The sequence below is a fragment of the Schistocerca cancellata genome, chromosome 3, assembly GCF_023864275.1.
Source record: "Schistocerca cancellata isolate TAMUIC-IGC-003103 chromosome 3, iqSchCanc2.1, whole genome shotgun sequence".
Lineage (NCBI taxonomy): Eukaryota > Metazoa > Arthropoda > Insecta > Orthoptera > Acrididae > Schistocerca > Schistocerca cancellata.
The window spans coordinates 618,569,760-618,584,009 of record NC_064628.1 but is presented as its reverse complement, the minus strand read 5'-3'; the positions used below and the strand labels follow the sequence as shown (position 1 = coordinate 618,584,009).

The following is a 14,250-nucleotide window of genomic DNA, read 5'->3' as shown; positions in this document are numbered from 1 at the left end:
CTGCACCATGCAATCTATGGTATGTCGGGTCCACTACCTGGTTCCCTGGCGCACCATAGATTACATGGTGCAGACGGTGATGTCTCTGTGTCCATCTTTGACGATCACTTATGTTTACGTTGGTTGCCGCTTAGACACACTGAAACCTGTGATGTGGTCATTTATTTTATTACACAGCTTTATCATGTTAACAAATCAAGCAAATCACCAACCAATTGACATATTACAAAAATGTTCTCACTTTTACTTTCGAAACGTCAAATTTATACAACCGAAGATATATACAGCGTTTTCTAAATGATGGATCCATTTTCAAAAATTCGTATGTATTCAAGCACAAATCCAAAATGAATAACCTTTATACCGATGAAAAGAGGAAGTTTCTTTTTTTTTTTTTACAATGTTTGATATCAGTGGGGTTATGTGAAGGAAGCTGTTTACGTCCCACGTTTACCAACCACTCTGAACGATCTGCGGAAACGGATCACTGCTGCCGCGCACTCAGTAACTGTAGATACGCTTTCGCGTGTGTGGGGCGAGTTTGGCTACCACGTCGATGTTTGCCGTGCAGCCAACGGTGGCCACATTTGACATTTATAACATTTATCACATTTCTAATTATTAAACAATTATGAAAAACTAATTAATTACAAATTATTAAATTGATATCAAACTTTATGAAAAAAGCTTTGAAACTTCCTCTTTTCATTGGTACATTGGTACATTGTTTATTTTGGATTTGTACTTGAATAAATACGAAGTTCTGAAAATGAGTCCATCACTTAGAATAACCATGTATTTTACACACAATTCAGATTATTTTTAGTAGTTATAACGCTGATGACCTCGCTGTTTCGTCCCTTCCCCCCAAACCAACCACCAACTAACCATACTTGATAATGGCCTAAGGCTGAAATCTGGATCGTGTAATAAAGCTTACCATATAGTCAAAGAGCGGTTATATCTTTCCGTTAGTATAGGTGTTCAACCAAGGTTCAGCTGTGGTCGATAGTGCGTGAAGTAAGTGGCTACTTTTCAAAACACAGTTTCTATAGACTAAAAAATGATTAGTATGTACTATCGTGTTCCAACTCCCTCGCCTCCTACTGTTAGTTACATATAATAAAACTCGATTGCTGTAGAGATTAAATGTTCCGTTCCCAGCCTTACGGTAGTTCATTTTTTGTGAGTTCATCCGAAAACCATTTAAATAAATTTAATTATCAACAGAATTGAAAAAAGGCCGAAATTCCTGTTTCCTCATTAAAATCATTAATCAGAGGTGGCTTGGTAGTGATACTACAGCTATAAAAGTTTTGAAATCATTCAGCCGCGAAGCCATTAAATAAACATGGAGAAGTTGACTATATCTCCGCATCTTTGTAGTGTGAACTTCATCTCGTTAGCGGCAGTTGAGTAAAGATATTGAGTCTCAGTGTTTTCTCGGAAAACGCCCCTCTATTGCCAAGATAGAGCGACCTTTTATTAGCAGTTTAATGCTTTACAAAGATTAATAGCGGATTTTGCTGCGCAGCAAAATTGTACGGGCCAACGCGCCCGTATTATCACATCCGCCTGTGCAATCCAGTATGAACCAGAAAAGTGGACGCGACTTCTTAAATGTCGACTCATTGAAATGCTAATGAATACGCGAACAGACGCTATTAATAACCCTGGCCTCTGCCTGACAGGCTCTCAACTGAACGATTTATGTGGCGTAAAAAGCATAAAGAGATTAATTTTATATTATGATTGTTGCGGTAAATAGTGCTTTGGGTTTTAAGCTCTTGATTCCGACGCGTTCAGCGGCTGTTGTAACACACTTTATCCGCTAGAGATTATGCAGTGTGAGAACGCTGCAGTCTCTGTAAGGTCAGTCTGATTCAAAGCAACGGGGTGCAGGATAATTCCTTTCGGCGAGGAACGCACCTAAGCGTCTCGTGCTAGGGAGAGGCATGAACAATTTAGAAATGATCTCGTGTCACTAGATAACAGCCCGAACACAGAACGGTGATGCGTCACTGAAACTATTCGAACATTTTACCGATGCTTTACGATAAAATGAATTTTTGATTTTGGTGAGTGTAATCCGTAGCATAATGTACCGACTGTTCAACGATTATCTAAAGATCCGAAAAGTGAACAAAACAGTTCAAACCAGTGTAAAGGTCACGTTTTTAATCGATAAATTGCTGATTTTTCACACATACGAGGGAAGATCGGAAAGTAACGCAAAAGAATTTCATTACCAAAAGTTCAATAGATATCAAAACAAAACAAATCACAAATGATCTTATATCTTTTACCTACTTCTTCATATAGTCACCAACGATCTCAAAATTTTGGTGAGCATTGTCATGAAGAAGTCTGACACCGTCAGCATTAATCTTGTGGATTTTGTCACGATGGGGACGACGCAACTTAACCAAAGTTTTAACCTAGGCTGCAGCATTCACAGTGGCCCCGTGTTCAGCAAAGTCCACCAACAACACACCATGCATATTCTAAAACACTGTCACAAGCACTTTCCTAGCCGAGTGAGTCACTCCGGGTAACCAGGATGTTTTCACTCCATAGAGCCCTGCTTGGTTTCGGGCGTGTGGTGGTACACCCACGACTCATCACGAGTGACGATTCCTTTCAGGAAGTCATGCCCTTCTGTGGCGTAAAGCGTTAAGTGATTCAAGCTTGTCATCATTCACTGGCCCTTGTGGTTGTCTGTCACGTTCGTAGGCAACCAGCGAGCACTAACTTCACGAAATTTCAACGTATCATGAACAATACCGTACATCGCACCATAGGAAATGTCGAACTGCTGCGATAAGGTTGGAAGTTCCACCGGCCAGTCGTTCAAAATTGCTCACTGAATTGCTCACACATTCTTCGGGGTTGCGACTGTTGCCGGTTGCTTGGAACGTGGCTGATCATTAAGATTCACACGGCGCTCTTGGAAGAATGCACACCACCTATCCAGTCGTCCCCATACACGCCATTAACGTCTTTGTCAATTTCACTCAGTTTATGCCCTTTGGCCCTCAAATTTCGAACTACACTTCCCTGCTCTTCTCAAATTGACGACAGTAAAATGAGCGCCATGTTTGTTTCATAGTTCAGGCTTCTCTCGCTAAAGCTCTATAAAAACCAAAATACTCTCTGTAGCGCAAACTTCAAACTATATCGTCGTGAAATTTCAACATTCCAGTTGCAATACCAGTGGAGAAAAAAAAATTATTGTACACTACTTTCCGATCCTCCCACGAATATCACGTCGTATTTACAGCGTATACATTCACTTACTGTATAGTATCGTGAAATATAATAATGTAGGCTTCTGAAATTTTTAATGTATGATGCATGACGAGAGAGGACAATTATTCCACCTGCAGAGCAGCTCATAAACAGACTATGCACCTGTCCTCTAATACGGCTTTCGGAGCTTGAATGACTCATCGAGCTGTCGCTATCTGCTATGTAGCAGAACCACCGGCAAGAGAACAGGCTTGGAAAAATTAAAGGATATTTTCTCCCTTGACCTGTAGGAGGTGGTGAAGCTAGTTAGTGGCTCAGTATAGATTCGCAGCTGTCCGTCGACTAATGCGACGGGGAGAGAGCGGTATGTTCGTGTCGGGCCTGGCTAAAGCCTTTCACTGAACCCATAACGAGATCTACTTCGAAACGCTCTCGTTTTAAATCCGGTGCACCGTTATGAAATAACGTTTTGAAACATTTTGATGGTATCTGCTGTCTCATGCAGTGGCCCACCAGTTCCTTTTTTTTCAGCGAATGATTCCCCTACAGATTTAGGTAAATCACATTCACGAGACATACCATCTCTTTTAATCACATGTAAATGGGTGTGAACACCAAACTTGCACTATTGCTGGAGCTCCCATGTTTCAGTAACGGTCCCGCTGTGTATCGAATCTTCCGTGCACTGCGTGATTCGCCTTCTAGGTTGTGTGTGATTACAACCCACCTGCTGCTTTGTGCATGTAAGGAGAACACCTTGCCATTCTCGGCAGTCGTAGTTTAGCATCTGGAGCAGAATATCCTGCCTTATTCTGTAATTGTTGTAGAATCTTAAAACATTTTGAGCTCAAACATAAGGAACTAACTTGAACAGAGTGCCCTCCCCTATGCCAATCAGCACGGATTCCGAAATCATAGATCATGTGAAACTCATCTCACAGTTTTCTTACCTGACGTACTGAAAACTTTGGATCAAGGCAGTCAGGTAGATGCGGCATTTCTTGACTTCCGAAAAGTAATTGACTCAGTGCCTCACCTAAGCTTATTGTCATATTGTGTATCAAGTGAATTTTTTGACAGGATTGAGGACTTTTTCGTAGGGAGGACACAGCATGTTATCTTGGATGGAGTGTAATCGTCATATGTGAAAGTAATTTGGGGTGTGTCCTAGCGAAGTGTGTTGCGATCCTTAGTGTCATTTGTATATTAATGACCTGGCTCACAATATAAATAGTACCCTCAAACTTGTTGCAAATGATGCAGTTGTCTGTAACGAAGAACTGTCTGAAAGAGCTGCATAAATATTCCGTCAGATGTTGACAGGCTTTCAAAGTGATGCGAAGATTGGAAACTTGCTTTAAATGTTCAAAAATGTAAAATTGCGCACTTCACAAAACGAAAACATGAAGTATCCTATGACTTTAATATCAATGAGTAGCTGTTGGAATCGGCCAACTCATACAAGTACATGGGTGTAACATACTGTAGGGATATAAAGTGGAATAATCTCATAGGTTCAGCCGTAGATAAGGGTGCTATACTTTGGTTTATTGATAGAATACTGGGGAAGTGCAATCAGTCCCCAAAGAAGATCGCTTACAAATCACCCATAAGATCCATTTTAAAATATTGCTCAAGAGTGTGGGACCCATACCACATGTGACTAACAGGGGATATTGAACGTATTGAGAGAAGGGCAGCACGAATTGTCACAGGTTTCTTTGACCTGTGGAAGAGTGCCACAGAGATACTAAAGAAGCTGAATTGGCAGACTCTTGAAGATAGACCTGAACTGTCCCCAGAAAATCTACTAACAAAGTTTCAAGAACCAGCTTCAATTGATGACTCTAGGAATACGCTGCAACCCCCTACATATCGCTTACATAGAGATTGGGAGGACAAGACTAGAACAATTACAGCACGCACAGAGGCATTCAAATAACCACTCCGCGCTCCATACATGAATGGAACGGAAAGAAACCCTAAAAACTAGTACAATGAGGCGTACCACCTGCCATGCACTTCATGGTTGTTTTCAGTGTATAGGTGAAGATATAGATGTAGATGCAGAAATCGTTTTGAGCAGCGCAGAGTCAAATCACTGGTACCCGTACCTAGTGGAAGTGAAAGCATTATATTCTCGAGAGTTCATGTTGAGCACGTCTCGTTCGCAAGAACTAGTAGGAGAAGGAAGGGTAGCACGGTGAGATCGGGAAAAGTGACCTTTGCATATTTTTTACCCTACACACTGCTCCTGTCCGCTGAGAAGTTGTAAAACTAGTTTAATGTACCCCATCAGAGTTGTCAGTGAGTTTCAAAGAGGAAGTTTATTCGATTATTCTTTGGAAAAAGCTTTTATAATTTGCAGTCTTATGAGGTAAGATAAGTTATTTATGTTATTATTGCTTCCTCACATATACGAAGAGTAATACCTGTTTCCAGTATTATCTAGTGTTAACACCTTCTGACTTACAGATGTACAAGTAGTTCGCTATTGTTTCTTTTGGTTTGATAGCTTCATCTGTGAACCACTAATGCTAATATAGCAACCTATCATGAGAAGTGGCCACACTACTCATCCGAAAATGTGGCCAAGTTGACCACTTTCCCAATAGTCCTATTTTAATCTACTTTGCCCACTAAGAGTTAGTTACTTTCATATGTCACGCATAATACTACAGATTGACTTCTGAATCATTTTACATACGAGTACAAAGCTATATTTGCTATTCTACCCCTTCGAAATGATTCCGAATGAATTAATCAAATGATGTTATTGAATACCATCTCTGTTCTGTTTTAGCCTAGCACAAAAATCTAATTGCAAAGGGTCGACTGCAGCCGCTTGGCATTGTTTTAGATACCATGGCATCAAGATGCCTTTAAAATGTGTCCGGAAATCAGATCGACAAACACGGCTTCCTGTTCCGTTGAAAAATGTGACTGAGGTGATGAATTGTGATAAGAATGCCTTTTCTTACAGCAGCAAAGCAATTTAATGTTCACGTAACACGCTGAAAAGAAGCGTTCTAAGAAAAAAAAAAACAGAGATGCAGTAGGAGGTAAAGAAGTTATGGGAAGCTTAAGGATTTTGTTCAATGTAGAATAAGAGCAAGAAATCCTTAATTATATTTCTGAAATGGAAAAGCGATTTTTTGGATTTACAGTGAATGACCTACGGAGATTAGCATTCCAGCTAGCAGAAAGAAACAAAATACCATATCATTTACAGATTATTAAACAATATAATTCATATACTATTATCCAATACGAAAAGTGACCAGTTCCTGGCCTCGTTACCTTCTTAGATTGGACAAAAATGGACACTATGTAAGCCTTCAGAAAAATGCATAAAGTTCCTATATATTACTTTCTTTTACACTTAAAAAAATATTTGATGTGAAACCTTATGATACGTAGATTCAAAGCCTGTCAACAGAAAGCTATCAATAGCCATGGTTTGGTGAAAATTCAGTTTCCTTTAGACTGGGCACTTAACACCACCTTACCCTATTTGGTTTTAAAAACATGGCAGTTACCTTGAATTCATATACGTGTTAATGTACGTCTCCAGAAATGGGATAAAGATAAAGCAGAAAGTGATACGTACCCATGTACCCATTAGTGAATATACAGAGAAAGACAATAACCTGCTGTTGGTTTCTTGGTATCTACAGACCAAGGCGGTGAACTGCAAGTTCATTGACATGGGTCCTCGTCTCTAGCTGCTTCCGTTAGCATTGCAACTTTCTACACTCATTAGCGTGAAGCTCTGCAGACCACTAACGGCATATGGAATGATGTTTCCGTGGTAGATAGGTTCAAGCTGATTCTAATGAGATCCGAATGGCTGTCAGAGTGCTACGCAGGCACAAAAGTTCTCAGTCTATTGTAAATTTCAAACAGTTCCTTTTTATTTCAAACGTTTATCAATATTTTTATTGTTGTGGAAGGTACTTTTCAGGTTTTCGTATCATAAACATACGGAAAATCTGTTAAGTCTTTTATGAGAGGTTTAAATAAAAATGAAAAGTAAAATAATTTCGTCGCTATAAACATTAAGAAGGCGAAAATTCTATGTTCACCACCAAAAGAATTCGGTTTAACGACTCGTAAGAGTCTTCTAAACGTGCAGGAATATTGCTTGTAATTTTCTGTGTTACAAGTTAGTATTCATACTCTCCCAACAGAAAAACCCTTACAGGGGAAGTAATATTTATTACGATGTTGAATTCGATTCCTGCGTTAGCCTGGATTAACATATTTTTCTAGCATTAAGTCCTTCTATCGATTTTATTCCGTGTCTTTTTTTTTCATTTCTGAGTTCATGTTTCAGCAAACGAACTCGGTGATCTTGGCGCTCCGGTAAAAATGCTCGTTCCCTCCATTTCCGCCAACTCGATCTTGATCCCCGTCTCTAATGACGAAGACGTCGACTGCACTCTGATCTCTGCTCCTTATTCAGTTTTGCGTCCTCCACAGTGAAACTAAAATCGTTTTGTATCACCAGAATTTCTGCTTTTTCCTTTCCTGTTTTCTCACTGCAACCGTGTCCTTCCATGCAGGAAATCACTTCAGTTCAATTTCAGAGGAAATGCTAAACCTAAATTCGTTTTGTAGAAGCTTCAGAAATTTGTAAAAATTAATTTATCCTTAATACTAAGAAAACGACAATTTTCGTGTTTAGATAAATCACTTGCTGAAATTAATTTTCTTTCTGTTTAAAACCGCACTTAAACAACTGAAGAACTTCATTCATAAAATTTTATTTACAGTGGTTCAAATGAATATTGTTACAAATCTTCCAATCTAAACAACGCCTCTAACACCCGTATCACAGACAACAGTAACTTTACGTAAACTTTGGTTTGCAGCTGTGACTTCGAGATGTACAATGGCAAAATAAGAATGCTATATAGACGTTAGACAAAATTCATTATTTAGTTTTCGTTTTATTTAACTCTTTCAGTTTACTAACCATAATCACTATGGCTACCGTAGGATTAATGTTGCGTGATTCGGGGACGTTTACAACCAGACTTACTCTCTTGATTAAGCTAAATCGAGGCAAATGGTTATTATTATGAAGATAAGCGGAAAATGTCTATTTAAAGTCCCAGACACACCGAGGGAACATCTGATGACGTTACTGAGTACAATATGGTCAGGTACTAGTAAGTAGACATGCAACCACTAAACCCCGACTCTGTAAAGAATCTGACTCCCATGCATAAAACATCTTCAGACGTATGATTATTTTACAAATAATGTGTCAAATATTAGCCGTTAATTTTGTTTGAAGACGCTAAGTGCTCTCAGTATGAAACACTTTGTAAGTATAGTCAGGACAATTCGAACTCCATTTTAAGCAAAAGCTAGTTTTTAACGCAGCATAATGTTTATGACGTCATATTTTCGGAACTATATGTTGTAGAATCTTGCAGGTACATTTAGTGATATGTGTGGATACTGCCTGCAAAACATAATGCGAATAGATTTAATGGTAAAGAAGGAAAAAATTATAAAGTCGTGCCTGATGCCAAAGTTTTACTGCATGAACATCGAAAAGGTGGTAAACGATACCCTACTTCTCTTTCACAATTTTGCGGTTGGTGTTGGCGATAGGAAGTGTGGAAAAGGAATTAAATTGTGTATAAAGTTTGCTGGAAGTCACTTGTAAGTGATCTCATTCTCAAATACTGCGTATTTGCGCGCTGTCGACTACGTTGTGGACACGTATGCGGTTTCTAACTGTAACACTTGTCTTACTGTGTTAAAACCTTTAACATAAGATTATACCTCTTAATGAACAGATTACGACAGCATTTTAAATTCGGTCAATAATTATACGAAATATTGAAAATAGAATTTTTATTGCCCCAGCAGCCCGTTATATAGGCAACCTCAAACTGTAATTGCACTCAACGTACAGCAAACAAGATTAGTCGATTACTAATATGAATTCCAGTAAAACAAGTGACTATCCGCAGAAATCTGTGACAGAATTTCTTTTTCTGAGAAGGTTTCAAGAGAACGGCAGTCATTCTGGAAACTGTATCAAGAGAGCCTAGAAGCGGTTGAGAACTGAGACCAACTTATTACCTCTAGCAATGTGTTTTCGAAAAATAGAAAACGAATTCTTTATCTCAGTTGTATTGTATTTAAAATTCAATAGTATAATATGTTAGATTTTTTTCGTGACCAAGTGCGAACGGAATAGGCGGAAGTTCCCTAGCTGCTAAGAAAAGAAAAAGGAGATGCATCGGCCGGGAATCGAACCCGGGCCGCCCGCGTGGCAGGCGAGCATTCTACCACTGAACCACCGATGCTTCACGAAGTGGTGTCTTCTCAGATAAAGTCATGACCTAAAGCTACATCTCTAGCGTAGGCGTTGCGCTGAGTCATGCTTGAAGAGCCGGGCGTCGCTTTCTCTGCGCCAACCGTAATGCTGGCGACATTATCCCCTCAAGATTCGGTTAATAACGCTTTTGTCAAAGCTCACCGTGTCGAACCTTCTGTTAACGCACATGAAGTGTGAAAATGTCCATTTATTTTCCTTGTAACGCTGTCAATGTTATGTCTGCAAAAAACCAGCAAACTACACAACCAAACCATGGACGTAGGAGCGCAGGTCGGTATACATAGCTGCACTTCACAGGATTTTCTTTTGTGCCATCACTAACGTCTTGCAGGAAGTCCGTTCTATGGCATGTTCAAATGGCTCTGAGCACTATGGGACTCAACATCTTAGGTCATAAGTCCCCTAGAACTTAGAACTACTTAAACCTAACCAACCTAAGGACATCACACACACCCATGCCCGAGGCAGGATTCGAACCTGCGACCGTAGCAGTCGCGCGGTTCCGGACTGCAGCGCCAGAACCGCTAGACCACCGCGGCCGGCCGGCTCTATGGCATGTCTCATAATACCAAGGGGAAGGTAAATGAAAGTCGGTCCTCGTCGGCTACCAACGAGGAAGAAAAAAAAAAAAAGATCGTCTCGTTACAACATGCTCTATTGTGCTATTCGCTGCGGGATTAACAATGCATGTTTTCTCGCAGCATCGAGGGTGCCGTTAATAGCTCAATCCTAACAAAAAGGATTCGTATTTCAACTTGTCCTGTCAATGATAATAGCAGCTGCGAGGAGGATTATGGAACGCGACCCCGAGAAAATTTGAGAAATATTGCTGGTATTTAGAGTTCAGGACCATCGCACAGTGTCGTTCGTTTCAAGTACCACCAAAAATCGAGAACAGTCTTCTCACAGTCAACGAACAAATAGTGGATGGTGCGGTCGCGTATCCGTGTCACAGAATTCGTTTTAGCTCTCGAAGACTACACTTCATTCGGAAAGAGGAGCGACTATGCCGTTATCCGGTCGGAGTCACGAGTATGAAGAAAGCCAACATCTGGCGCACCAAATATCAAAAATTCCTCTCTGATCCGCAGACAAGGCGGTGATCGTTCGTATCCGTCACTCCGTAGGTGACACATAATTCAATTTATTTTATTTATTAGCGTCCTTGTAGTACATCATCAAGATGACATAGGGCTTGTCAATAAACATTACAATTTAAAAGACATGTACATGAAAATTTATGATTGAATTTACTTGTCACTTAGACATTACAATTTTAATAGAACTATAAGAACATTAACATAAAAATATACAAGTAGGATAACAACATACAAAAAAAGGCTAGTAATTCTCACATCAAAGATTATTTCCATTTTTACATTAACACTGTTTCACACTTTCATAGAAACAGCAAGTATTTAAATGTGAGCAATTGCACATATTTATTATGTCAGGGAAATATTAACTGCGCTTTTATTGTCAATGATTCATAAACTCTTCAATATTGTAAAAACTATTGCTCAATAACATGTTTTTAATTCTCTTTTAAATATGTGCAGTTTTGGTATTATTTTTAATTCTTTGGCGAGAGCACTGTAGAGGATTTTGGGTTGGTATAGTACACTTTTGTGATACATAGCTGTTTTATGAATTTCTCTGTGGAAATCATTCCTAGTCCTCGTTTCGTAGTTGTGAAATTCTCTGTTTGGTGAAGAAAATTCCTCGTGTTCTTTTAAGAAACATATGCTTTCATATATGTATAAGGATGGTAATGGAGAGTTCGCCAGGTGAATTTGCTGTAGGCGATACCCGCCAGCCGACTGAATGCCGTATCAAGGGTGGCGGCGCTCACCATCTGCCTCACCACACGCCACTGTACACTAAGATGAAAAACATCATGGGATACGTCCTAATATCGTGTCAGATCTCCATTTGCCTGGCGTAGTGCAAAAACTCGATGTGACTTGGACTCAACAAGTCGTTGGAAGTCCCCTACAAATATAGTGAGCCATGTTTCCGCTGTAGTCGCCCGTAATTTCGAAAGAGTTGCGGTACAGGATTTTGTGCACGAACTGACCTCTCGATTATGTTCCCTAAAAGTCCGACGGGATTCATATCGGGCCATCTGGGTGGCCGTATGGTTGCTCGAGTTGTTCAGAATGTCCTTCAAACGAATCGCAAACAAATATGGCCTACTGACATGGAGCATTGTCATCCGTAAAAATTCCATCGATATTTGGAAACATTAAGTCCATGAAGTGCTGCAAATGCTCTGCAAGTAGCGGGACATAAACATTTCAAGTTAATGGGCAGTTCAGGTGGACCAGAGGACCCAGTACCTTCCACGTAAGCACAGCCTACACCATTATGGAGACAGCCAGCACAGTACCTTTGTTGACAACTTGGGTCCACAGTTTCGCAGGGTCTGCACCCGCTCGAAGCCTGACATCTGCTCTTACCAACCGAACTCGTGACTCATTTGACACCGTATTACTGTTGTCCAACCGATATGGTCACGAGGGCACTAGCGGCGCTGAAGGCTATGTCGTCCTGTTAACAAAGGCAGTCGTCTGTTGCCATAGCCCATTAACGCCAAATTTAGCCACACTGTCCTAACAGATACGTTCGTCGTACATCCCAAATTGACTTCTGCGCTTGTTTCGCGCATGGTGCTTGTCTCTTAGCACTGAAAACTCTACGCAAAACGCAGCTGCTCTTGATCGTTAAGTGAAGGCCGTCGGCCAGTGCGTTTTCCAAGGGGAGAGATAATGCCTGAAATGTGGTATTCTCGGCACACTCTTGATACTGTGGACCTCGAAGTTCTGAATTCCCAAACGATTTCTGAAATGAAATGTACCATGTGTGGTGTCACCGCCAGACACCACACTTGCTAGGTGGTAGCTTTAAATCGGCCGCGGTCCATTAGTACATGTCGGACCCGCGTGTCGCCACTGTCAGTAATTGCAGACCTAGCGCCACCACATGGCAGGTCTAGAGAGGCGGACTAGCACTCGCCCCAGTTGTACGACGACTTTGCTAGCGACTACACTGACGAAGCCTTTCTCTCATTTGCCGAGAGACAGTTAGAATGGCCTTCAGCTGAGTCCATAACTACGACCTAGCAAGGCGCCATTAACCATATCTGGAGAGAGTCTCACTTGTATCGTCAATAGCGATGTACCACAAGGATGAATTAAAGTTAAGTATGAACGCAGCTACGTACTTTTCTTTATAGCATTAATTACGTATCCTGTTCCAGAATTCACGCCAGTCGGCGTGAGTTGACGCGTGCCTTTTGGTATCTCCGCCTTGTATCTAGACTGTCTTGTCTAGACACAACACCATGCATGTAGCTCCAACTGCCATTCCTCGTTCAAAGCCTGTTAATTCCCATCGTGCGACCATAGTCACCTGGGAAACCTTTTCACATGAATTACCACAGTACAAATGACAGCTCGGCCAATACACTAACACCGCCTGTATGTTTGCATATCGCTACTCCACGACTTTTGGCACCAGGATCATACACAATTTTTGAAATGATGCAGCAGAATTATCACAATTTGTTGTACTACTTTTGAAACAGTTCAAGTTGTCCTTTATTCGCAACGTGTAACATGCGTGCAACAGGCACATGCTGGCGTACAATCGTAAAGCTATTCTTTTGCGTCTTAGTGGCGATGATACGAACTGTGATAATCTTTGACCAGTACGCTCTACGTCCAGTTCACATAGAGATCTCTGATTAACTCTCTTCAAGAAACTTCCTTCCTGATAATACGCAGAGAGTTAATAATCCATCGTGTTTAACACCAGAGCATAAAATTCCGTGAAATGCCTTTCTTCTGTCACGTGTATTAATGAACATAAAAGTCAGTGATCACGTTTCAGTTCAATTCGCTCACTACCGCAATAGAAATGTACTCGCTCACAAAATACCTTAATACACGATGCCATAAGAATATACGCTTTTGACTCACCTGTTAAAAGAACTGCAGCAAGGTGACATTTGTTAGTGCGTGTGGTTGCATACATTCAAAAATATGTACATCCCTATCCGAACATGGGAACCGACCAGCGTTTGCATTTAACTTTGACATTTCTAACTTCATATTTCACATTTTCACAATCTCTTAAAAATTGTACGCAATCCTACAAACAAATTCATTGATTTTGACAACATTGTACTTTTTTCTAACAAGAGGTATTTGTGGGTCCTAAAACAACAGAAAATGTTCTGACACTGCGGATCGCATCACATTCCAGAACTTAACGATTTGTGCTTCGTGTCAGATCTCTTCAATCAATGACGTGTTTTTTTGTGTTGGCAGGACTGCTGGCGAACTACGCCCTCAAGACGTATTCCTGTCGGCAGGTGGCACTCACTGGCGCCACACTCTTCTTCGTCGGCAACCTCCTCACGGTTTTCGCCAACAGCGTCTTCTACATGATCGTCACCTTTGCCATACTACCAGGTAAATACAAACAAGTTTCTGGGTGCTGCACATAAATACGAAATTTATGCATTTGAACAGTACTGTGTTTCTAGTCACTGAACATCTTTGGAAAAAGTTTTCTCCAACGCTGATACTGGCAACGTTCAGATACGAGCCGATTACATGTATTTCTTGTGGATTTTG

General features: G+C 40.6%; 1 protein-coding gene and 1 non-coding gene across 2 annotated transcripts in view; one reads left to right on the top strand and one right to left on the bottom strand.

The window, feature by feature from the left end:
- LOC126175524 (monocarboxylate transporter 1-like) overlaps positions 1–14,250 on the top strand; it is a 234,397-nt gene that overhangs the window by 186,711 nt on the left and 33,436 nt on the right. The window contains exon 5 of the mRNA XM_049922351.1: positions 13,942–14,085. Coding sequence (XP_049778308.1) covers positions 13,942–14,085 — 144 coding nt within the window. The remainder of the gene's footprint in view (positions 1–13,941; positions 14,086–14,250) is intronic.
- On the bottom strand, positions 9,508–9,578 carry Trnag-gcc (transfer RNA glycine (anticodon GCC)). Its single transcript has one exon. It is a non-coding gene; the product is annotated as a tRNA-Gly (tRNA).